We start from the raw sequence: 26695 nt of genomic DNA, 5'->3' as shown, positions 1-26695 counted from the left end.
AGTATCAAACATTCAGAGAATTCCTGAAAGGAGTGTTAACCTGTGACACACAGTGCACAACTACAACGCCCCGAATACCTTGATGGGGGTTGTGGGACCCTGTAGAGATTGGAACGTGTAGTAACAGATTGGAGGTGACTGGGTCTATATACCAAAATAACACACCTTAACCTGAGGATCTGGCGACCCAGTTTTCCCTTATACATTACACCTCTTTACTATGGTTACCTAGTATACCGACTCTGCAGCAAACTATAGCATGTGTCAAAGGTAGAAGCACATTCATCTGCTGAACATGTGGTTAAAGCCTGGGCTGAACTGGTTTCATGATTGCAATGTTGCGTTGTACCACTGCAACTTAGATTTTTGAAGGCGTATCGCTGCGACACAACAAAAACCTACTATAATGCAAAGAAGTCCAAACCTAGTGGATTTTTTGACACCAGTCACATTTGACTGAGCTAGAATAGAGTCAGGTTAAATAGAGTCTGTCTCCAAAACCCAGGACATCAACCCAGACCCATAGAGAGATTGATTCAGGTGCCCTGACAGTCTAGCGTTATTCCTGGGCTGTAAGGAACGCTCCTCCCCGACAGTACTCTAACATAGCTCTGTACTGTCAGAGGGGGCGCTCCTTTCCACCCAACGATGACACTAGACTGTCAGGAACACCCATCTGACAGAAGGGAGAGATCAGCACCGATATCTCCAGCCCCGGGGCACATACCGGGAAAACCGACAGTGCGTGGAATATTGCACACTGTCAGCTATCTAGCAATATATAAAACCGCATGTGCCCGAGGAGATGAAAGGTTCTCTGTAAATAATAGACAGCATTCGTCACTTGTAACCACCATTGTAAAGCATGCATTCTTGAGATAATAGCTGCCTTAGTAGAGTAGAAAGGGGCCAACCTCTGCCTTTTAAACTAGCTCCGGTTCCCGACTCAAAACCTTTGCATTGCAGAGGTCGAAATCGACTGACATCCTGCAGCACAAGACACTTTACACCGCAGTTTATTCCTCTGCACTAAGAGGATGGGATTTGTTCAAATGCCATCCACTACACTGCAACGCATGTCCCTGGCTTAAAGAGGACCTTTCATCAGTTGGGGTACATGTGGTTTTATATACCGCTTTCCCGATCTGTGCCCCAAGTGAAGAGCTATTGGTGCCGGTACCGTAACTCTTCACTGTCAGATGGGCGTTCCTGGCAGTTAGTCAGGAACGCCCCTCCTCACACTAGCACCTATAGCACTGTACAGTGTGAGTGGTGAGGAACTGGGGGGGATGGGGCGTTCCTCACCACTCACACTGTACAGTGCTATAGGTGCTACTGTGAGGAGGGGCGTTCCTGACTAACTGCCAGGAATGCCCTTCTGACAGTGAAGAGCTACAGTACTGGTACTGACAGAGCTTCACTTGGGGCACAGATCGTGAAAGCCAACAGTGTGCTGTCAGCTTTCCAGCAGTATATAAAACCACATGCGCCCCAACTGATGAAAGGTCCTCTTTAAGGGTACTTGCACTAGGTACGTATTACTAGAAACGTATATTTTGCAGGTGCACAGCTACAAACCCATTTATGGAGTGTTTCCCTGTTTAGGTTCCCTGATGCAATGTTAACAACAGAACAGGTGTGGATCATAAAGAGAGAGAAGGGGTTTGCACAGTGGTTTATAAACCCACAGCATGTCAATAAGTGCTGCAGGGACTGCAAAAAAAAAAAAAAAAAATCTGTAGGCAAATACCACCTAATTTCAGCAAGCCCTTCACTATGTCTGCCCTTCCCTATAAACCGATGGCACTCCTTTTCATTCCATCGCTCCTGCTTTTGGCTTTAAAAGTTGCAAAAAAATAATAAATAAAATTTTTAGAAGTGTAAGTGCACCCGCAAAAGAGGGGTTAACTGGACATGACCACACCTTTTACAGAGAAAAAAGGAACGTTCAGAATGAAATCCAAAAACTTTAATACTGACTTGTTTCTATATTACTTCGGCAAGGGGTGGGGGGGGGGCAAGACTTTTAGCTGTCAACCTAGAACTCTCGAAGCATTAAACAGCACCTCATGTGAGCTGGGAGTCTAACTTCTACAGTGAGATAAGAACCTACAAGGAGCTCCGGACCCCGTACAGACAGCATTTAATAAGATTTCTATATATCACTGTAAAGCGATGTTCAGACCCCGTTTTTACACCACACACTTTGTATACGCCAGAGCCCTTTTACATACGGTTAGGACGGGATGGCCACTGCCTTTTTTTTCTCTCTTTGATAAGCAAAGTTGTTGAGTGGGCATCTTTTTATAACTGAAGTAAATGGCAAAATTGTGTAACTGGTTGTCATAAGTGAAATAAGTCAGGAGATGTTCCCAACATATACACCAAGTGTAGTGCAAAAATTTGGTCTCAGAGGTTAACAGGTCAGAGGATATTTTTTGGTCTCTTATGTGCCAGGTAACTGCTGGTTACTTTACAGAGACCCATAGATCCCCATTCACGAGAGGCAAGCTAACAGAGCCTTCATTTAGGTGGTATCCATTATGGTTTCTGCTTTTTTGGTGTATGGAATAGTGCAGATTGTGCTAATGCAGTGACGTCAGGTGACAGTACCTTGCAGTTACAAGGAGATCCCAATTACCATTACCAGGTGTGATGGAATAACCCAATTCAGTAACACCCCCTACTGGCATCAACCAGGCGAGAAGCGGTGATCAGTGTTCATTCCATACAGTCTTTTCTCCAAGAGAACTCCTATAAATCCAATAGATTTGGCTTCCACGTCTTGGAATACGACTACTATACAATACACATGTGTATAACTTGTCAGTTTGCTGCATGTTAAAAGAAAAGACAAAATAATAATTGCATATTGTATGTATGTCATACGGCTGTTTGATCAAGAATGCACATTCAGACCGTGAAGGGTTAGTAGGAAAATACTTTTGCAAATAAACTGTACAAAGATAAAACTCACTTCAAAGTTTGCTCTTACAGTATTATATAAAGTGCAGCGAAATCCACTTAAAGGGTCCAACAAATGTTTCTAGGTCAAGAAAGTCTGACACGAGCTGCCTTTGCATAGCAGGACTTTTACAAAGTACATGAACACCTAAAGTTCTTCTCTCAAGTTTCAAGAAGAGACAGAGACAGAGGCAGGAGAGTCATCAGCTTCAGAAGGATGCTTTGTCTTCATTTTATGGTCTTCTGCGCTGGTGGCTGAAGGGAACCCACCATTCACTCCAACTCGTGGGCAGTGCATTGGCCCTGTAGTAATGTATATATTAGTTATGGCAAGAAGACCATCATACCATTAAGCTTACAAATGCAAGGAAAGGGTTAATCAAGGTTCATCCAATAACCAACAAGCCTGATCAAATAGTGTAAAGGTGCCCATAGCCTTATAAACCATATTAACTTAAAGAGGACCTTTCATGTCCTCCTGCAGATGCGGTTTTATATACCGCTAGAAAGCCGACAGCGCGCTGAATTCATCACACATAATGGCTATCCCATTATGTGCCCTGGAGGTATCGGTGCTGTTATATAATGGCACCGATCTCTGCCCACTATCAGAAGGGCATTCCTAACCGTCTAGCCCCCCTCTTCCCACTGTGCTCACCCATAGACTTGTGCTGGGGAAAGGCCATTCTTCACAGCTTAGCGTCATGGCTGGGCGGAACGTCTCCTCTGACAGTACAGGGCTATGGACGAGTACAGCTAGACTGTCAGGAACAACCGTTTTGACAGTGGGCAGAGATCAGTGTCATTACGTAATGGCACCAATATCTCCAGCCCCACTGTCATTACATAACAGGAAAGCCAACTGTGTGCCGAATTCAGCGCACTGGTAGCTTTCTAGTGGTATGTAAAACCGCATTTGCTTGAGGATATGAAAGGTCTTCTTTGAAAATTGAAGAATAAAAAACAAAACAAAAAAAAAAAAAAAATAAATCACATTTTAGAGCTTGCTAAAGAATTTGAGCCGACAAATGATTGTTCCAGTCTAATAAGTATCTCCGTGGTTGGTCTAGATCAGCGTCTGCCATACTGCTTCTTGTCATGAAAGTTTGCCAGCATACGGCATCTTATCTGTCTTCTGGAAAAGTTAATGTACCACTTACTGTCAGTGTCCTCCACTGGTCCATCACTAAATGTTTCAGTGTCTGAATAAGCGCTTCTCCTCCTGTTGGGCACCCGGTGAGACGACAATGAGGACTCCTTTATAGAATAGCTGATCCTATAGGACACCCACAAAGACAAAGCAGAATGTCACCAAGATGCTAAGCTTTACATTATCCCAATATCATCTAAGGTCAATGATCGGCTTCCCCATGTCCACCACGTGAGGTCACCACTGCAGTAGTAAACAAAGACCAGGAGAGAGAACTGTAGTTTCAGCACTGAATGTAATGGAGAGAATATTGACTATTTTATTGTTATATGGCATTTTCCAAGACTGACTGCTCCTTTAAGGGAACTGCAGTACCAAGAGAGAATATCAAATTCAGGGAATTAAAACAACTTTGGATGCAAATTTTATCATGTACAAATACATCAAGTAGAGACATGCGTCCTGTTATACCCTGCCACACACTTATGTTACTGAGAAGCAGAAGGATTCATTGGCTAAAGTGGACATTTACTTTTATGGCCACACGTAAAAGGTGGAAAAATACAGGCTAAAGATTGAAGGTGAAACGTCCACCCAAAACTGTATAGAGAATGTGGTCTTGTGGGCAGGAGCTTGGCCATGACACAGAATGGACGCCAAGAAAAGGCTCCATGCACAGTCCTCACCCCCTACGAATCCTAAATATGGGCTGCAATGTCTGATCACCATTTTTGGGAGTCCACTCGCCCTCAAGGAAGAGACTATGACAAGGAAGAGAGGGGTAAAAAGCCAAGCCGCACAGGGTAGAGGAGTTCTTCATCGTGGTGCCAAAATTACAAGATGGCCCTATAGCCTAGCAAGGAAAACAGCAATGCTACAGAATCCCAAAGACAGCCCAAACACCACCAAGGACCAGTGCAGTGAGTACTTGCCTTCTTGCTTTACCATAGCAAAGGGTCCTGCTAGCAAAATAGCATGGCAGCAACCCACTTAGAAGCTGATCCCACAGTCACCGCAGATTGGGGCCAACTCACAAACATCTTCTAACGAACCTGTGTCAGAAAAGGCCTTACAAGTTGTCTCTAGTATGGAAGTTATTCCCTATCGCTCCTGATGAATGACAGGCTGAGCATGTGCCCCTCCATTCAATCTCTAAAGGTGAGATGTCGCCGAGGACAGTGCTTGGCTTTCTCCAACACTCCACAGGAAAAAAAAAACAGGGATCAAGTTTGACTGCTCGGCCTGATGCTTCATCAGGATGGAGGGACCAGACGGCTATTCTTAGAATTACTGGGGTCCCAGAGGTTGGACCCCAACCAATCATTAAGTTATTCCTTGTTCTATTGCAAGAACAACCCCTTTAAAAAGGACAGACTAACGTTATTGTAAAAAAATATATACAACAAGCTAGGAAAGAGGATACATCTGAAATCAAATATAGACAACCTAGATGAATGCATCTCATATATTGAAAACAAAACCTTCACCAATGAGTTAGTTACGCGCCCATAGATGTGTATTACAAATAGTAGAGCTCCACTAATACCTTGACCGGTTTGACCAACATCACGTAGTCACCACTTAATCCTACAGATCTCTAGGCACAGCCCACTCCATTAAGGGATAGCATTCATACACATCAGCATTTTACTGACCTACATAACATGACCATCATCACACCCTCAATTTATGTTAAAGAACAGAACAGTCCTCACAAGCATCACTTACTATGGAAAGAAGTCACTTCACTAGTAGAGATGAGCGAACACTAAAATGTTCGAGGTTCGAAATTCGATTCGAACAGCCGCTCACTGTTCGAGTGTTCGAATGGGTTTCGAACCCCATTATAGTCTATGGGGAACATAAACTCGTTAAGGGGGAAACCCAAATTCGTGTCTGGAGGGTCACCAAGTCCACTATGACACCCCAGGAAATGATACCAACACCCTGGAATGACACTGGGACAGCAGGGGAAGCATGTCTGGGGGCATAAAAGTCACTTTATTTCATGGAAATCCCTGTCAGTTTGCGATTTTCGCAAGCTAACTTTTCCCCATAGAAATGCATTGGCCAGTGCTGATTGGCCAGAGTACGGAACTCGACCAATCAGCGCTGGCTCTGCTGGAGGAGGCGGAGTCTAAGATAGCTCCACACCAGTCTCCATTCAGGTCCGACCTTAGACTCCGCCTCCTCCGGCAGAGCCAGCGCTGATTGGCCGAAGGCTGGCCAATGCATTCCTATGCGAATGCAGACTTAGCAGTGCTGAGTCAGTTTTGCTCAACTACACATCTGATGCACACTCGGCACTGCTACATCAGATGTAGCAATCTGATGTAGCAGAGCCGAGGGTGCACTAGAACCCCTGTGCAAACTCAGTTCACGCTAATAGAATGCATTGGCCAGCGCTGATTGGCCAATGCATTCTATTAGCCCGATGAAGTAGAGCTGAATGTGTGTGCTAAGCACACACATTCAGCACTGCTTCATCAAGCCAATACAATGCATTAGCCAGTGCTGATTGGCCAGAGTACGGAATTCGGCCAATCAGCGCTGGCCAATGCATTCTATTAGCCCGATGAAGTAGAGCTGAATGTGTGTGCTAAGCACACACATTCAGCACTGCTTCATCAAGCCAATACAATGCATTAGCCAGTGCTGATTGGCCAGAGTACGGAATTCGGCCAATCAGCGCTGGCTCTGCTGGAGGAGGCGGAGTCTAAGGTCGGACCTGAATGGAGACTGGTGTGGAGCGATCTTAGACTCCGCCTCCTCCAGCAGAGCCAGCGCTGATTGGCCGAATTCCGTACTCTGGCCAATCAGCACTGGCTAATGCATTGTATTGGCGTGATGAAGCAGTGCTGAATGTGTGTGCTTAGCACACACATTCAGCTCTACTTCATCGGGCTAATAGAATGCATTGGCCAATCAGCGCTGGCCAATGCATTCTATTAGCGTGAACTGAGTTTGCACAGGGGTTCTAGTGCACCCTCGGCTCTGCTACATCAGATTGCTACATCTGATGTAGCAGTGCCGAGTGTGCATCAGATGTGTAGTTGAGCAAAACTGACTCAGCACTGCTAAGTCTCTGCATTCGCATAGGAATGCATTGGCCAGCCTTCGGCCAATCAGCGCTGGCTCTGCCGGAGGAGGCGGAGTCTAAGGTCGGACCTGAATGGAGACTGGTGTGGAGCGATCTTAGACTCCGCCTCCTCCAGCAGAGCCAGCGCTGATTGGTCGAGTTCCGTACTCTGGCCAATCAGCGCTGGCCAATGCATTCTATTAGCCCGATGAAGTAGAGCTGAATGTGTGTGCTTAGCACACACATTCAGCTCTACTTCATCAGGCTAATAGAATACATTGGCCAATCAGCGCTGGCCAATGCATTCTATTAGCTTGATGAAGCAGAGTGTGCACAAGGGTTCAAGCGCACCCTCGGCTCTGATGTAGCAGAGCTGAGGGTGCACAAGGGTTCAAGTGCACCCTCGGCTCTCCTACATCAGAGCCGAGGGTGCGCTTGAACCCTTGTGCAGCCTCGGCTCTGCTACATCAGAGCCGAGGGTGCGCTTGAACCCTTGTGCACACTCTGCTTCATCAAGCTAATAGAATGCATTGGCCAGCACTGATTGGCCAGAGTACGGAATTCGGCCAATCAGCGCTGGCCAATGCATCCCTATGGGAAAAAGTTTATCTCACAAAAATCACAATTACACACCCGATAGAGCCCCAAAAAGTTATTTTTAATAACATTCCCCCCTAAATAAAGGTTATCCCTAGCTATCCCTGCCTGTACAGCTATCCCTGTCTCATAGTCACAAAGTTCACATTCTCATATGACCCGGATTTGAAATCCACTATTCGTCTAAAATGGAGGTCACCTGATTTCGGCAGCCAATGACTTTTTCCAATTTTTTTCAATGCCCCCAGTGTCGTAGTTCCTGTCCCACCTCCCCTGCGCTGTTATTGGTGCAAAAAAGGCGCCAGGGAAGGTGGGAGGGGAATCGAATTTTGGCGCACTTTACCACGTGGTGTTCGATTCGATTCGAACATGGCGAACACCCTGATATCCGATCGAACATGTGTTCGATAGAACACTGTTCGCTCATCTCTATTCACTAGAGTGGACCGTACTTTCAAAAGGGCAAAGGCCTAAAATTCACAAATTACAGCTTTCCTCATATCCCAAAATAGAAGAGTCCTAATCGCCATCAAAAACACTGTCAGCAATAACTTTGATTACACTTCCATCCACAACACAGGGCCTTATCGGAAAGGAAGGGTTCCTAGTTATCTGGAGATGTCAATATGGCTTCTCCTTTTACTCCTCACCACACAATCTAGAACAGGTAAGTTCCTCCATTTGGAGACCATTACTTTGAGAAGTCATAAAACAATTCAGGAATTTTATCCCCACCATGATGACTAAAAGAGCATTTAAGACACCTTACATGTTCTAAAGACAGGCCAAGGAAAAGATAGCATATCTAACCACAAAGAATGACCAGACAATTAATTCCCAGCAAATAGTATCACAAGTCAGAGATTATTAGCTTTATACAACCTCAAAGAGGGTGCAAACACCTCAACGGAAAACCTGATCTAAAGACTTCTCTGGGTTCGATAAGGACACCATCCATCTCCGACACCCAACTGCAAAATCTAAACACTCCCCATTCTAGAGATACTATCAGCCATTAAGATACTTCATTTAGGGAATGTCCCTGCCCAGAAGGCTTGTTAAAGGCATACTATACAAGATTTGCAAGTGAATGAGCCTGACATCTGAGGTCAGTGTTTAACAGGGCTGCAAAAGAAAGTCCCTACCAGAAATGTTTTGTTGCCACAATCACTACCCTACCAAAACCAGGCAAAGAACCGAAAACTCCAGAAAATTTTCATCTAATATCCCTGGAAAACCTGAATATAAAAAAATCTGTTCAAAAACAATTTGCTAGAACAGGAAAACGAATCTAATGCCAAAGTTGATACATGTGGATGAGGTTGGCTTTGTCAGTGACAGAAAGGCCCCCGGAGGATACCGTATAGTCATCAATATGCTCCAATACGCCAAACTGAACCATATACTTTCTCTGCTCTTTGCACTGGATGCAGAAACAACATCTGAAAGGGTTCACTGTGGATATCTTGAAGTGATATTGTAGAACTTAAGACTGAATGGACACTTTTTAAAGGGGTTTTCTGGGCCAATGACACTGATGATTTATCCTTAAGGCTAAGTTGACACGTAGTTTTTTGGTCAGGATTTTGAGGCCGAATTTGCCTCAAAATCCTGACCAAAAAGACGGCTCCCATTGAAATCAATGGGAGCTGGTCAGTTCTTTTTTCCGGGAGGTGTTTGTTCTGGCTCCCGGAAAAAAGAAGCGACATGCTCATTCTTACAGGACATGAGGACACTCCCTTCTCCCGACTAGGCCCATTCATTGGGACTAATCCAAAGCTGAGTGCGCAACTGGATGCTGGTGCTCTGCACCGGCATCATGACGCAGCTACCCATTTTTTGGTCCGGAAACTGAGGCAGCCACTGCCTCAGTTTCCGGACCAAAAAACCCTGTGTGAATTCGACCTTAGGTTACCAATATGAGATCTGCAGGGGTCTGAAACCTGGGAACCCCACCAACCAACTGCTCTCACCAGCCAATATACAGAGAACAGAGCCAGAAGCAGACAGCTCTGTTGTTTATGTAGTTGCTGTGTTGAATTACTGCAGTCAGCTCACATTTATTTGTATAGGATCTAACCAGCAGTAATTCAGCACCGCCACTACATGAAGAACAGAGCTATCTGCTTCCAGCTCTGTTCTCTGTAATGGCTGGTGAGAATAGCTGATCAACATGATTTACGGGTGTCAGACCCCCCACCAATCTGCTACTAATGACCTCTCATGAGGCTAGTTCATCCATATCATATGTCTGGAAACCTATTAAAAGCCATAATGACACTTTATACAAACCCCTTTGACAGAGTATATTCCTTAGGCTTTACCTCAGAACCATTGAACAGTAGTAATAGTAACAAGACAAGGGAGTCACCTTTCACCTGGAATATTTAACCTTGTGATGGAACAACTTGCAGAGTCCACCCAAACCAACACACAAATACAAGGATTGAAAATAGGAACACGAGAACAGAGACTGGCTATATGCAAACAACTTAATCTTAATATTAAGGCAACCTCCAAAATTCCTTCCTCCTCTATAATTAGTCAATTCAGTGACCTCACCTACTACAAGCTTTACAACAGTCACAAACAGTTCCATCAGAACCCAAGAAAAACTATCATCAAAATTCCCAAGACAATGGATCCAACCCTCCATAAAATACTTCAGCATCTCATTAACCTCACCCAGCTCTGCCCTACGTACTGAAAGCGTCAAACTCCATGTCTCACAAATTCAATAGCTATAGTAACATGCTACTCACATGGGTATAGAGGATAGCCTTACCCAAAACGTCAACACTACCAACTATCTTTCATCTTCCCCAACAATTACAATTCTGTTACCTAATTAATTCTTTAATCAACAGCAAAGTGCCATATCGACCTCCATCCGGGCTGGTGCAAGTCTGTACTTTGCTATTCATTTACGGATATTGGGGTCACCTATATACTTATTTTATTTATTTAGCTGGTTTGTATAGCGCCATCGTATTCCACAGCACTTTACAGACATTCTGGCCACTGTTCCATATGGGGCTCACCATCTACATCCCCTATCAGTATGTCTTTGGAGTGTGGGAGCAAACCCACGCAAACACGGGGAAAAATAGGTTATCAAATACTAGCTCACAAACATGAACTGCCTCCCCCCTCCCCTGCCAAATCTCCAGTCTGCCTCAAATGTCTCTTTACTTTCTGCCATGTGAATGGCTGCTAATAATACATAGTGCAATATATTAAGAGTCAGAAAGTTTGGTCTGGAGGCTCTTCTCATCAAGATAGTCTTTTGTATCAGTCTCACCTGTCTGTAGTGTAGTTGCCTGGGTGGCTCATGGATCTCTTCATCTAAGATCATAATAAAAATAAATAAATGCATAAAAAAATAATAAATTTATACATACACCATATAATGTATACATATACCATAAGAACAGTCTGCTACTAGAAAGTCTCTTCCCTCCACCTTATCCTTCTGTTTACCACCCATCTGTTAATAAAAGAGGTGGGGCGCTGCATACCTACCAGCGTCAGAACAATGACAAATGACTATTAGGTAACTACTGTCTAATATTAGAAACAATCTTGTTTTCTTAGCCATTTATATTGTCCCAGTTATGAAACAAATTAATCTTCCCTGTACCTGACCTAATTTAGGAGACAGAGATGGATAATGGATACACCTTGAATGGTTCGCATGACAGAAACGGAAAAGGAAATTATTTATTGTTATTAATAGAAGTGTCACGAAAAATATTAATAAGTAATACTGGTAATAGTAATATTTTATACATAAATAATGTACATTATGCATTAAATAGAATAAAACAACCAAACCAGAGCAGCTACTGTACCTCTGGGCTCTCTCTGGGTCCCAAAAGTATCATTAGTGGGGGCCCATGGGAGGCAAGTACAAAAAAAAAAAAAAAAAATGGTGTGTTACTCACCTCTCCTGGGCTGCAGCACTAATCTTCATCCTCTTCAGACCCCCTGAAAGACGTCAGCGAAGTTGCACGACCCATGTCATCACTGAGGCCCTATAAAAGGCTTCAGTGGTCCCCGATATCATTCAGTAGGCCGGAGGAGTACCAGGACCAGCGCTGAAGCCCACTGTTTTATTATTTGCTCACCTTCCATTGGCCTCCGCTACTTATACTCTTCTTCAGACGCAGAGTAAAATCATAGCAGTTCCAGTTCGGACATATTTGTTGAAACCCGTAACACAAATATCGTGAGTTTCGCCTAGCGCTTACTCATAGTTTAAAAGTATTGCGTAAAAAAAAAAGTGGTGTAGCCTAAATAATCGCAACTGAGGTGGAATGCCTGATTAATTGTAATCTTTACTTGGATCATAAACAGCCAGCTTTAATGCAATATTACCATTTGTACAGGAGAAGGAGACACAGCAGACACCAAAGACTCATGGGGCGGCAGCTGATACATTTCTGGCTTGAATTTGGCATTTGCTATCTTGACACATTCTTCAAGTGTGGTAATAAATGTGTTACAGGTGGCGCTGAGCAGAGAAGATGCTTCATTCATGTTCTACACATAAAACACAAGATACAGCATTACCTTCAAGTACCAATAAATCATCTGTATCTATCACGTCTGGCTTCGGGACTCTCCACAAGCTCAGCCGATCACATCACATATTTTATATAGGAACAGTCTAGATACGGCACTATTTGTCTTGTTAGAGTATATTCACATGCTCAAACATTGCTGCAGAAAATTCGGCAAATAATGAATCTGAATGGAATCATTTCCGTAAACTCCACTCAGACGAATGGAAAAGTGACAGAAATATCTGCAACACATTGGCAGAATGAGAATTTACTCCACATGTGAACGGAGATGATAGCGGGAGAGCAGCGCAGCACTAATAGCTCAAACAGAGGGTCAAGCACACTTTTTGGTTTCTGAGGACTGCTAAAGTCTACAATAGTAGCAACAATAGACCAACAAGATAACCCAGAGTCCAATCTGTTATCCCAGAGTATAAAGTTAGAGATACACAAGATTACTAGACGTGGATTAAACATAGACAATGATGTGTGATGCTTCCAAAAAAAAAATAAAATGGCTGGTCATTGTATACGAGTCCTACCTCAGCGCTGGGTGATGGCCGACTCTCATCGTGACTTACAAACTCCTGAATTGTGTGCACTTGCTGCATCAACAGGTCACAATACAGCCGCAGTTCAGACATTTTGGTTTTCAGTGATTCATTGGTTTCATTGATTTCTGCAAACATTATTACAAATAAATACTTAGGAGAAAGAAAAGATTGCAATTCACAAAATGTAACTCCAGCTTAAGGGGAACCCCTCACTGATTCCTGCTGCCTTATCGGACAGCGAGATATGATCAAGAGAGAAGGGAAGGACAATGGTATATAGGTTTATAAGATTAAGAGAAGTATTTCTGAGTAAACCCAGCATAACAAAGGCCAATGTGGTACATGACATATGGACTGCATGCCAGCTGCGTTTCTTATACCAAACGTGAATCCGGATTTGAAGCATCATAGTCATCTAGGGTCCTAAGAGTCCATGTCCCGCCTACAGGACTACTGTCCCATAACAAAAACATGATTACACTACAGGATAAGTTTACCACGTGCAGGCAGTAAAAAAATAAGCAGAGTAAACCCTGACAGGACTCCTAATAGAGAGAATGAGAGTCCTGCCTACCCCGCCTTCTGCTTCCACACACTGACAGAGAGAGGGAGAGCAGCCAATCACTGGGTGTGGGCGGGGTCAGCAGGACTCTTCGTGGGCCTCTTAGGAGTCCTGTCAGGATTTATCGCATGGTACAACCTGTAACCAGGCCAAGGATCCTATTGGAAGCCCACACCATCTCATCTGGTCAAGCTGGTTACTATGACTGGGATGTGAAGACTCCTTCAGTTAGTGACAAGTGCAGAGACTGTTCTTGTGCCACAATGGCCTCGGACACTTGAACTTACCAAGTTACTTTTAACAAACATCCAAAGGTCCCGCCACAGGACAGTAACTTATTCATTCATGGCTAAGCCCTTTCCCTTTTTCTACTATCAAGACTGATGTGTACACAGTGCATAATACCCATATTGGCACCATCCTCACAGGGCAGGTGTTGTGCCATCTTTACAATGACTGTATAGCTTAGGAACAAGAATATTTTTCTTCTTTTTTAGCCACTTTGTCATTCTGTCAGAAATGGAATGAAAGCGCAATTGTCATAATGGTTTCAAAGCTCACATTTACAGGCTTACAGGTGAATCATCCAAAGTGCACAGGAAGGTGTCAGTGTGATCCTGTCCAAGAGTCTGCAATAAAGTGGAGCTGCAAATATAATATTTACCCTGTATAAAGACAGGACTGTATGAGAAGGACTGCCTTTGGCCTATCAATCTCCTGTAGTAAACAACTGATTCCTGTCTCCAGTCTGTCATCTACACCTGAAACTACTGACAAGATGTCAGATAAGGTTCCTGATTTGTAAGTCCTACAGGTTTCAAAACAACAATCTAATAATGGAGTTAAGGAAGTCCTCTTCATGCTTCCTGCTCTCGTCCCCTAAGTACGCCATACTCTTCAGGGAAAGTTGTCCCACGCATGAGCCCCTGACAGTTTATCTAAGGGACACCCATATCTTATTATTATTCAACTGCACCTCCTACTTAGTAGCAGCAGTGCAAGACATTATGGCTTCATCTCATTCAAGTAAGGGCTCCTTCACATCTGCGCCCGGGAGTCCGTTCTGCAGGTTTCCGTTTCCTGCACAAAACTGGGCAGGAGACAGAAACCTGCCGGCATCTTTCAAACCCATTCATTTGAATGGGTTTGAAGGGTGTCCGGCCGTGAGTGTTTTATGCTCTCCACGGCGAAACAGTTTTTTTTTAAAACCGGACACAGAATCAGACATGCAGTACTCTGTCTGGTTTAAAAAAAAAAAAAAACGGTTTCGCCGCGGAGAGCTCAAAACGTTCACTGGCGCTCACGGCCGGACTCGGCATGACAGGTTTCCGTCTTCTGCATGCAGAAGACGGAAACCTGAGAACGGAGTCCAGACGCTGGTGTGAACCCAGCGTAAATGAGACAATGCTGCATCACAAACCCCACCACAGCTAAATACAGAGCAGGTAGGCGGACAATGGGGTAGTTACTCATGTACTGTATACCCCTGGTACAGCTGATTGAATGGGGGTGATGAGTCAGTCCCTACATATGACCCTCAATACTGAGACACTGGAAAACCCCTTTAAATATCTGAGGTGGTGGGGCCTGCAGGACAACCTATTCTCTCTTCCAGGTTTCTATCCCCACCACTTCAGGTTTGCAGATGGGGAACAGGTGAGACTTAGCAAAAGTAAATGGTGCAGTCAATATGGATTTTTGTGTGTTTTCACCTTCAAACTGTGAATTATTTATTAAACTTTACTGTCCATAACAGAGAGAGAATACCGAAGTGTTTAATGGGACGTGTAGAAGTAATAAACCCGAGAAGGAGCTCACCTTTCTCCTTCCTTGTCCTGTTATCACTTAGACAGGCCTTAGAGCTTCCTAATGCTACCAGCCACCTCTGCCGCTCGGCTGCATTCACAGCTTTGACATAGAAGTGCTGCTCCCCGGGGATGATCAGCTCCATCCTGGTGTTGTCTGTTGAATGAACTGAGAATAGGGATCAGTACAGTAAGGAGAAGAGTTCCTTTGCTTATTTATAGTCTCTAAGGCTCAGTTTACGCCACGTTTAGCAGCCATACTGTTTTCTTAATAACACATTTGTGTATTTAAATAATGGACACTTAATAATGTGCATTGGTAAGAAAGTTGTATGCAGCTACTACCGGTTATCAAACATCTACAGACTAGGACGCGTCATGACCTTAGGGCTGCAACCAGGTCATCACCAGCCTATAAAGAAGGGGGTCAGGCTGTTACACTACTTAAGTACGGGTTCACACCTGCATTATTATTTCCAATGTTCTGTTCTAAGAGTAGAACCACAAAATACATAAATAACATTAAAAAAATAAAAACAAGAAAACAAATCCTTCGTATGACGGACACCAGGCACTGACTATAACTGAACCGAGTGCATTTCTGTAAGAGCTACTGTATATGAGAAAATTTGAGCCAAAGCATCTAGCCTCTTCAAGGCCAGATTTCCAGGGCAAGCTCACATAGACTGTCAGCCCTCGTGGTCAGGGCCCTCTACCCCACTGTGCCAGTCGGTCACTATTAGTATTATATCTACCTGTATATTCTGTGTATTGTATGTAACCCCCAAATGTAAAGCACCATGGAATTAATGGTGCTATATAAATAATAATAATAATAATAATAATAATAATAAAGAGACCAGGACCCCAAACGTAATGATCTGTAAGACTAGAAGGAGTCCCTGCATGCACTTTTAATATACTGTACTGTAACTAGTAAAGGAGAGCAGAGATGCAGAGACTCATTAATCACTATTATTAGAGATGAGCGAACAGTGTTCTATCGAACACATGTTCGATCGGATATCAGGGTGTTCGCCATGTTCGAATCGAACACCACGTGGTAAAGTGCGCCAAAATTCGATTCCCCTCCCACCTTCCCTGGCGCCTTTTTTGCACCAATAACAGCGCAGGGGAGGTGGGACAGGAACTACGACACTGGGGGCATTGAAAAAAATTGGAAAAAGTCATTGGCTGCCGAAATCAGGTGACCTCCATTTTAGACGAATAGTGGATTTCAAATCCGGGTCATATGAGAATGTGAACTTTGTGACTATGAGACAGGGATAGCTGTACAGGCAGGGATAGCTAGGGATAACCTTTATTTAGGGGGGAATGTTATTAAAAATAACTTTTTGGGGCTCTATCGGGTGTGTAATTGTGATTTTTGTGAGATAAACTTTTTCCCATAGGGATGCATTGGCCAGCGCTGATTGGCCGAATTCCGTACTCTGGCCAATCAGTGCTGGCCAATGCATTCTATTAGCTTGATGAAGCAGAGTGTGCACAAGGGTTCAAGCGCACCCTCGGCTCTGATGTAGCAGAGCCGAGGCTGCACAAGGGTTCAAGCGCACCCTCGGCTCTGATGTAGGAGAGCCGAGGGTGCACTTGAACCCTTGTGCACCCTCAGCTCTGCTACATCAGAGCCGAGGGTGCGCTTGAACCCTTGTGCACACTCTGCTTCATCAAGCTAATAGAATGCATTGGCCAGCGCTGATTGGCCAATGTATTCTATTAGCCTGATGAAGTAGAGCTGAATGTGTGTGCTAAGCACACACATTCAGCTCTACTTCATCGGGCTAATAGAATGCATTGGCCAGCGCTGATTGGCCAGAGTACGGAACTCGACCAATCAGCGCTGGCTCTGCTGGAGGAGGCGGAGTCTAAGATCGCTCCACACCAGTCTCCATTCAGGTCCGACCTTAGACTCCGCCTCCTCCGGCAGAGCCAGCGCTGATTGGCCGAAGGCTGGCCAATGCATTCCTATGCGAATGCAGAGACTTAGCAGTGCTGAGTCAGTTTTGCTCAACTACACATCTGATGCACACTCGGCACTGCTACATCAGATGTAGCAATCTGATGTAGCAGAGCCGAGGGTGCACTAGAACCCCTGTGCAAACTCAGTTCACGCTAATAGAATGCATTGGCCAGCGCTGATTGGCCAATGCATTCTATTAGCCCGATGAAGTAGAGCTGAATGTGTGTGCTAAGCACACACATTCAGCACTGCTTCATCAAGCCAATACAATGCATTAGCCAGTGCTGATTGGCCAGAGTACGGAATTCGGCCAATCAGCGCTGGCTCTGCTGGAGGAGGCGGAGTCTAAGGTCGCTCCACACCAGTCTCCATTCAGGTCCGACCTTAGACTCCGCCTCCTCCGGCAGAGCCAGCGCTGATTGGCCGAAGGCTGGCCAATGCATTCCTATGCGAATGCATACTTAGCAGTGCTGAGTCAGTTTTGCTCAACTACACATCTGATGCACACTCGGCACTGCTACATCAGATGTAGCAATCTGATGTAGCAGAGCCGAGGGTGCACTAGAACCCCTGTGCAAACTCAGTTCACGCTAATAGAATGCATTGGCCAGCGCTGATTGGCCAATGCATTCTATTAGCCCGATGAAGTAGAGCTGAATGTGTGTGCTAAGCACACACATTCAGCACTGCTTCATCAAGCCAATACAATGCATTAGCCAGTGCTGATTGGCCAGAGTACGGAATTCGGCCAATCAGCGCTGGCTCTGCTGGAGGAGGCGGAGTCTAAGGTCGGACCTGAATGGAGACTGGTGTGGAGCGATCTTAGACTCCGCCTCCTCCAGCAGAGCCAGCGCTGATTGGTCGAGTTCCGTACTCTGGCCAATCAGCGCTGGCCAATGCATTCTATTAGCCCGATGAAGTAGAGCTGAATGTGTGTGCTTAGCACACACATTCAGCTCTACTTCATCAGGCTAATAGAATACATTGGCCAATCAGCGCTGGCCAATGCATTCTATTAGCTTGATGAAGCAGAGTGTGCACAAGGGTTCAAGCGCACCCTCGGCTCTGATGTAGCAGAGCTGAGGGTGCACAAGGGTTCAAGTGCACCCTCGGCTCTCCTACATCAGAGCCGAGGGTGCGCTTGAACCCTTGTGCACACTCTGCTTCATCAAGCTAATAGAATGCATTGGCCAGCACTGATTGGCCAGAGTACGGAATTCGGCCAATCAGCGCTGGCCAATGCATTCTATTAGCCCGATGAAGTAGAGCTGAATGTGTGTGCTAAGCACACACATTCAGCACTGCTTCATCACGCCAATACAATGCATTAGCCAGTGCTGATTGGCCAGAGTACGGAATTCGGCCAATCAGCGCTGGCTCTGCTGGAGGAGGCGGAGTCTAAGATCGCTCCACACCAGTCTCCATTCAGGTCCGACCTTAGACTCCGCCTCCTCCAGCAGAGCCAGCGCTGATTGGTCGAGTTCCGTACTCTGGCCAATCAGCGCTGGCCAATGCATTCTATTAGCCCGATGAAGTAGAGCTGAATGTGTGTGCTTAGCACACACATTCAGCTCTACTTCATCGGGCTAATAGAATGCATTGGCCAGCGCTGATTGGCCGAATTCCGTACTCTGGCCAATCAGCACTGGCTAATGCATTGTATTGGCTTGATGAAGCAGTGCTGAATGTGTGTGCTTAGCACACACATTCAGCTCTACTTCATCGGGCTAATAGAATGCATTGGCCAATCAGCGCTGGCCAATGCATTCTATTAGCGTGAACTGAGTTTGCACAGGGGTTCTAGTGCACCCTCGGCTCTGCTACATCAGATTGCTACATCTGATGTAGCAGTGCCGAGTGTGCATCAGATGTGTAGTTGAGCAAAACTGACTCAGCACTGCTAAGTCTGCATTCGCATAGGAATGCATTGGCCAGCCTTCGGCCAATCAGCGCTGGCTCTGCCGGAGGAGGCGGAGTCTAAGGTCGGACCTGAATGGAGACTGGTGTGGAGCTATCTTAGACTCCGCCTCCTCCAGCAGAGCCAGCGCTGATTGGTCGAGTTCCGTACTCTGGCCAATCAGCACTGGCCAATGCATTTCTATGGGGAAAAGTTAGCTTGCGAAAATCGCAAACTGACAGGGATTTCCATGAAATAAAGTGACTTTTATGCCCCCAGACATGCTTCCCCTGCTGTCCCAGTGTCATTCCAGGGTGTTGGTATCATTTCCTGGGGTGTCATAGTGGACTTGGTGACCCTCCAGACACGAATTTGGGTTTCCCCCTTAACGAGTTTATGTTCCCCATAGACTATAATGGGGTTCGAAACCCATTCGAACACTCGAACAGTGAGCGGCTGTTCGAATCGAATTTCGAACCTCGAACATTTTAGTGTTCGCTCATCTCTAACTATTATGCAATGGGTCTGGTTTAGACTCAGTCTGAGAAATGTGGCCAATATATACTTTGGAATGGACTATATTTGCCTGTGTGTATTAAGCCTAAAAGTGGCTTCTAATGGAGCCTCCAATGCAAATGTGAACACAGCGTGAATGTGAACACAACGTTGCTACAATACTTTCTGGACCAATTTCTAATTTGATCTGACATAGTGGACCCAAAGGGATTTGTGCACTTGCTGCTTTTCAATAAGGTCATAAAAACTAGATTCCCGTGGGGCAATACGGTGGTTCAGTGATTAGCACTGCAGCCTTGGAGCGCTGGAGTTCGAATCCCACCAGGAACAACACCTGCAAGGAGTTTGTATGTTCTCCCCGTGTTTGTGTGGATTTCTTTCCATTCTACAAAGACATACTGATAGGAAAAAAATATATACATTGTGATCCCTATATGGGGCTCACAGTCTACATTTAAAAAAACAAAAAACTAGTTCCCATAAAGAAACTGAGAAAACAATCCTGGTGGACAATGACACAGTGCCACTAAACTCCAGTTTGGATGGAGGGGGTGTACAGCAGGCACTTGGCACCCCCACTGTTCTAACCATGACTAGTCTCCCCTAGTCTCCCCATTTACTTGCAATCAAAAATTTGTTTTTAGTGTCAGTACCACAGGAGACAAATGTAATACTTTTTAAACTATACCTATATACTGTAGTTAAAGGGGATTTTCCAAAAAAAATCATACATCAGCTATCCATAGGGTAGGTGCTAAATGGTTGATGGGGTCCATTAAACAAAAGGGAAAAAAAAAAAAAAAGGTCTCGAGTCCCCCATGGTGGAATGGCTAGAAGTAGTGGGCATACAGTATTTAAGTACACAATTGGAAACCCCTACATTTGCTACATATGCAAAACCAATAAAATTTACCTTTAATTTCACACACGGCCATTTTAATACTTCCTTTGCTGCCCTTGCAGACGTCATCCTGTGAGTCATAGTATGACAAGATGCCATTGTCTAAGACAAACCACCGAGGCTGCCAACCTGCAATAACAGAAAAGTAAACTTACCAGATGAAAATCATGCAAAATAGTAAACCGAGACAGAGAATGACAAAAAATGGTCTGTTAACAGTCTAGTGACCACAAAACAGCAAAATGACCTAGAACACACTCCATCTGCCAGCTAAGAAAGGGTCTATATATAGCAAATAAGATCTTCACAGTCAACTTGGCCAAACATGGAAAATACTTCCTCATACATGGCTAAAGTAATTTCACCCCAGACAGATGGTGCACAAGCGTCTGGCGGGGCCAATATATATTTCATCAGCAGCAGGCTCAATTGAAGAGTTTAAAGGAATCCTATCATTAAAACTCAATTTTTTTGTCACTAACACTTAGGAATAGCCTTAAGAAAGGCTATTATTCTCCTACCTTTAGATGTCTTCTCCATGCCACCGTTCCGTAGAAATCCCTGTTTTCATCGGTATGCAAATTAGTTCTCTCGCAGCACTGGGGGTGTGCCCCAGCGCTCAAACAGCACTGGGGGCGTCCCCAATGCTGCGAGAGAACTCTCCAGCACCACTTCTATCTTCTTCAGGAACGGGCTCTTTTCTCGTCTTCTTCTGGTAGTGGCTTCAAACTTCTAGGCCTCGGGCAACCAACTGTGCATGCTCGCCGGCCACGAGAAAATGGCCGCTTACAATACCATGCGCAGTCGGCTTTGCCCAAGGCCTAGAAGTTTGAAGCCTCCACAGAAAGAAGCTGCGAAGAGAGCCTGTTGCTGAAGAAGATGGAGGCGGCGCTGGAGAGTTCTCTCACAGCATTGGGGCCCGCCGCCCAGTGCTGTGAGAGAAATCATTTGCATAACGACGAAAACTGGGATTTCTACGGAACGGCGGCGCAGAGAAGACATCTAAAGGTAGGAGAAGAATACCCTATGTGTTAGGGACAAAAAAAAAAATAAAGTTTTAATGATAGGATCCCTTTAAAGGGTAACTAAACTTTAGGACAACTTTTGATTTTCTGCTAGTATTTATGTCAACTATACATCCTGTAATATACTTCAATAACACATTTTGTCTCCTTTCTGTGAAATCCTGCCTTTCTTTTGCTTCTTTATTGAGAGCTGTACAGGCTTGTGTGAAATGAAGAGAAAATGAAGGTGGCGGAGAGTTACTTAAACAGAATTATCCTGGACGTTAAAAACCATAGAAGCTTGCTTTTGGTGTTGTATGAAAGAGGAGCTTTCTGTTCAATGGAACCAAGGCCAACCCCAGAAAAACAGCCATAAAAAACAATCCATCCTCCAAAGGGTATAGCTGGCACAGTACGAGATAGGCAGGTAATGTTCTCCTGACATTTGCCAAACCCACGCTCATCCATCAGACTGCCAGATAGAAAAGCAGAATTCATTGATCCACAGAGCATGCTCCAGAGTCCAGTGGCATACAAAACTGGAGGCATGCCTGGTTATAGCAGAGGCTCTATGGACTACAAGAGGGGGGGGCAGTAGAAAATGGATCCATAATATGGCCTAATACATCATAGGTGCACGACTACCACAGACAGTTAAAGGGTTATCCCCATCTTAGTGAATCCCTGATCCCATAGGAGTAACAGCTCCAAGTACTGATACTTAGGGTGCAAATAATGGGAACAAGCAAGCAGTGCTGCTCTATGCAGAGGATAATGGGAGCCAAGGAAACAATATAGCACATTTACACTATGTTGACATAGGACCGCAGGCTGGAGGACCAGAACAATGGACACGTCGACCACTAAAACATTGGATGCCAACAATGCCTAACAGATCCGTTGAGCATCCATTCTTTTAAACCGAAACCGTCAGATGGAAAAGTCACTATTGTACTTTTTCCATCAGGCGTGTATTCACATACACTGCGGCGGCGCCTCCCAATGGAAAATTCAATGTTGTATGAAATACGAGTGTTATACCACCCTGAAGTGCCCATGATGAGAAGGGTGAAGGGTCAGATGGGGCTTTATTATTAGTCGCCATGGATATTACTGGTCCAATCAAAGCTCTTACTGGAACTTGTCCCACACGTGTCTGCCTGACACCAAGCAAGTGGGGACCAAACACCACCATCACTAACTGCACCAATTTGCACACACTGTGAGGGATGCACGGATGCCCAACCGCATATATGCACTGAGCTCATGATCCACCAATACCTCCTCACTATCAACTGTGTTGTTATATAGACCACTGGCAATGCAGAATAGTCTCTAGTGGCTGCCTCTGGTATTGCAGCTTACTTAGGACTTGGGAACGGGACTGATCTGCACACAGGCCACATGACCAATAGATGTGAAAGGTCACTTGACCGAGTGATGTCACTTCAAATAGTTGATCAAAGCGGGGGTCCTAGGTGTAGACCCCCACCAATCTAATATTGAAGACCTATCCTAAGGATAGGTTATCAATCATTTACACCCAGAAAAAAACCTTTAAAACCACAAAATTCTAAAAGATGTTAACTATCGGCTTATAAACAGGATCATAAGTTTTTTCATTGATGTTTTTCTTGCTCTGGCTGCAGTGTGAACACAGACAATTTGCGCTGTCATATTACAACAGGCCTGTAACTTCCCATCTGTATATAACACCTAATAAGAATAATCCTATTATAATATTAGGAGAGGACAGCTTATCTGAGCTGAGGTCAGGTAATGATGACCATTATATTCTATGACAGCTGCAGACTAAGGAGCCACGTAAAAAAAAAAATGACATCTGGCCTAAATATCTCCCGCAGACGGTCAGCCGGGGTCACATTCAGACAAACCTGCTGCTGAACCGCCAACAACAGAAATTCAGCAGTGGAGTCGTCCTTGTGGACATACCCTTGGTGTAAATTCACATGTTGCAGAATTTTCTGTGGCTATCAGATTCATCTGAATGGCTCTTGCAGAAATCCATGCAGTGACTACAGTCAAGTAAATCTGTCACTTGTGAATTGACCCTTAGGGAACATTCACATGTTGTGGTTTTTCTGCATTTTTTCTGATGGCTTGACAAAAAGCTAAGACATGTATATATACAGTAGATCCATAGAGACGGTGTAACGCAGGTTTACTCAAGGTGTGGCGTCTCCACCATTTTCCAGCTGCTTTATTATTGAGGAGGTATTTGGGTTTGTGACACAAGAGGCCCCATCTGAACGGATCGGCAGGTTAAGCATGCATGCTGCCGCGTCATTCACTCTCTATGGGACTGCATAAGATAAAGTGCCAGGCTATCCTCAGGATTCCCATAGAAATGAATGGTAGAGCAGATCACATGTTCGAGCTACCGCACCATTCAAAAAGAGGGGGCGCCTTTGTTCTCATGATCATGGGGGCTCCTGACCTACAAAGTTATGAGCTATCCAGTAGATAGAAGATAACTTTATATTACTAGAATACCCCTTTAATTAAAATTCCCATAATCACCGCAGTGTCAAGTTGAAATGCAAACTAAATTCTCAGAGCTGCCATGTGTGAATGGGGATCAATGCATCCATATACCAGACGTTGCTATACACAACACATGGACGGGCTAGGTTTAGCAGAGCAGCAGCTGTTGCTGCATCTCATTCGAGTTGGGGTCCCAAGAGGTGCAAAAAACATCCCCCTCTACTAAAACAACATATATGCTATAGGAGCTAGGCCAACAGCTGCTGGTGGCACAGTCTCTCATTTAACAACTGTCTTAGGGTATGTTCACATGGACAAATTTGAAGTTGATTTTGAGGCAGATTATGAAGCAAAAATAAAAATCAGCAAGTTCTTCGGGAGATTCTGCCTGAAAATCCTATCAATATGAATGGGAGGCAGATTTTGGAGCATTTTTTGAAGCCGATTTAAAGGAGCTTCCAAAATCCGCTTTGCATTCCTGAAGTTAGTTTTTTCTCTGCCTGATCAGATTCCTTCATATGAACATACGGGCCTGTTCACATGGCAGAAAATGAAAAGGAATTTGATGTGGATTCTGCCTAAAATTCCACCGCAGTTTCTACTTCTCGACCTGCCTCAGATGAATGGGCAGGGTGTGTCTCGCACTGTAGGTCCTGCGCTGATCAGCTGTGGAATCCGCAGCAGGATGAGCCACCAGAAGTGTCCAATGGCAACCTAGTTCCCTGCTTAGCCGGGCATACAAGTGCATGGAGTGTCGAGAGGAATAGCTGTCTCAACAATGCTTGGTCAGCTTTAGTTTCTGATCATAAAACCAGAATGGCAGCTACCTGGCATTGAGGGTGGTGTGAAATCCCAAAGAGGAAGCTGGCATGTGTGTAGCTATTTATGATGTGATGTGCGTAAGAGGACCGCACTAATCTGATACTAATGAACTATACATCAGTATAACCGCCCCCCCCCCCCCACCCGCAAGGCAGGAAAACCCCTATAGACTATGTAAGACGGTAACTACTGAATGTACATATCAGATATGTGTCACCTCCACAACTTCCTCTTCCCCTCTGATCTTACAAGCAGGTGACACCACAGACACTTTAATATTACGGTAGTATTTCACTGTCCATAATTGGGCTACAAAACTTGTCACAACTACAGGTTTCATGACCCAAAAGTGCAACAGCAAAGATCCCAATGATGGTGTCAGGGATGTACTATTACGTACATACAATACTACCACCTCACATATATCAGTATAGTATATACTACACATACACTATATAGCACATCATCTGTTTATAATATACACATAAGGTAGACAGTATACACATACATTGTATAGCTCACACACTATATAACATGTATATTTCACACAGTAAATATGTTACACACTGTACAACTGTATATAATGTACTAGACATACATAATTTATATCGCACAGTATAACATATGCTTTACACTGAATAGAACCAGAAGATTCAATAGTCATTACACAGACTATTTTACATACACACTATACTCACAGTAGACGTATATAACAGTATCACAATATACAGTGTAACACATACACTATAGAAACAGTCAATAAACATGCATCACATGTAGACTATACACATAGCACAGACTGTATATTACATGCAGCCCATACTCACAGTATATAACACACGTATATGTACAGTACATACACAAATTACACAGATTATACTAATTGTATATTATATACACACAGAACATGTTACACGTCCACTATACACACAGTATACAATACACACATTACAGTACATTAGACTATACAGTACACACAGTATACAATATACACACCAGTACATTAGACTATACATTACACACAGTACACTGTCCATACCATACACCTATATAATACATGCCCTGTATGGCACAGACCTGTGATGTAATTGGTCCACTTGTAGAGCACTCCTTCCATATCTGCGCCGCTCGGCTCCGGTTCACTGCAGGCTCATCCTTCTCACAGGTTGGGGCTGAAGACTGGAGCGGACTACAGTCCGGGGCACAGAGTCTGCTGAGTGGCCGGGCTGCTCATGCTGGTGCCGGGGGATGCTGGGGCGTACACCCCGGACACTGCGCCTGTTTCCTCCATGCAGACAGCTGAGCGCTGCTGCTGCTGCCTCCTCCTCCCGTCACTGCGCTGCCCCTGACGGCCGCCTCTAGATTGGAGTTACTGCTGCTAGGTTCAATGACGTACGAGTCACGTGGTGTGCTCTAGTCACATGACCTGTGTTTGTATTTCTAGTCTCCTTCCTAGTCAGTGCAGGACTAGCAGGTGTCAGGAGAGGGCGCTGTGTACTGTGATGCTATGGGAGGGGTCTGTTATATAGTACAGTGGTGGTATTATATGCTATATATATATATATATATATATATATATATATATATATATATATATATATATATATATATATATTGTGTATATTCCTATCAGTCATATTTCATACATTATGGCATTAGGTGGGGCAATGACTTTCAAAACTTTTACCTTAGAAACCTTTGGCCAGAGCCTTTTTTATGTAAAATGTTTTTTTTAGTAATTTTTCCAAAAAGTGGATGAGGCTTAACTTGGTACAATGTGGCCTTCTGAGCCCCAA

At 44.5% G+C, this 26695-nt stretch overlaps 1 protein-coding gene across 1 annotated transcript; it reads right to left on the bottom strand.

Moving 5' to 3' along the window:
• Positions 1 to 1381: 1381 nt before the first annotated feature.
• On the bottom strand, positions 1382 to 26287 carry PLEKHA3 (pleckstrin homology domain containing A3). The gene is made up of 8 exons (XM_075286034.1): positions 25977 to 26287; positions 20581 to 20697; positions 15290 to 15445; positions 12898 to 13034; positions 12168 to 12332; positions 11092 to 11135; positions 4125 to 4240; positions 1382 to 3267 (listed from the first exon to the last, which is right to left on the bottom strand). The coding sequence occupies exons 1-8, from the start codon at positions 26014 to 26016 to the stop codon at positions 3134 to 3136; spliced, it is 909 nt and encodes a 302-aa protein (XP_075142135.1). The 5' UTR covers positions 26017 to 26287; the 3' UTR covers positions 1382 to 3133.
• Positions 26288 to 26695: the final 408 nt, after the last annotated feature.

This window comes from Leptodactylus fuscus, chromosome 8, assembly GCF_031893055.1.
Source record: "Leptodactylus fuscus isolate aLepFus1 chromosome 8, aLepFus1.hap2, whole genome shotgun sequence".
In the NCBI taxonomy this organism is placed as follows: domain Eukaryota; kingdom Metazoa; phylum Chordata; class Amphibia; order Anura; family Leptodactylidae; genus Leptodactylus; species Leptodactylus fuscus.
This window is presented reverse-complemented; position numbering and strand designations above follow the sequence as displayed.

Excerpts from the sequence above, each read along its gene's own strand:
- PLEKHA3 (XM_075286034.1), bottom strand. The coding sequence starts at position 26,016 with ATGGAAGGAGTGCTCTACAAGTGGACCAATTACATCACAG. Across the intron at positions 13,035-15,289 it reads CAGGACAAGGAAGGAGAAAG|AAATCAATGAAACCAATGAA; the intron begins GTGAGCTCCTTC and ends TAATGTTTGCAG. Across the intron at positions 12,333-12,897 it reads GGCCATCACCCAGCGCTGAG|AACATGAATGAAGCATCTTC; the intron begins GTAGGACTCGTA and ends TTTTATGTGTAG.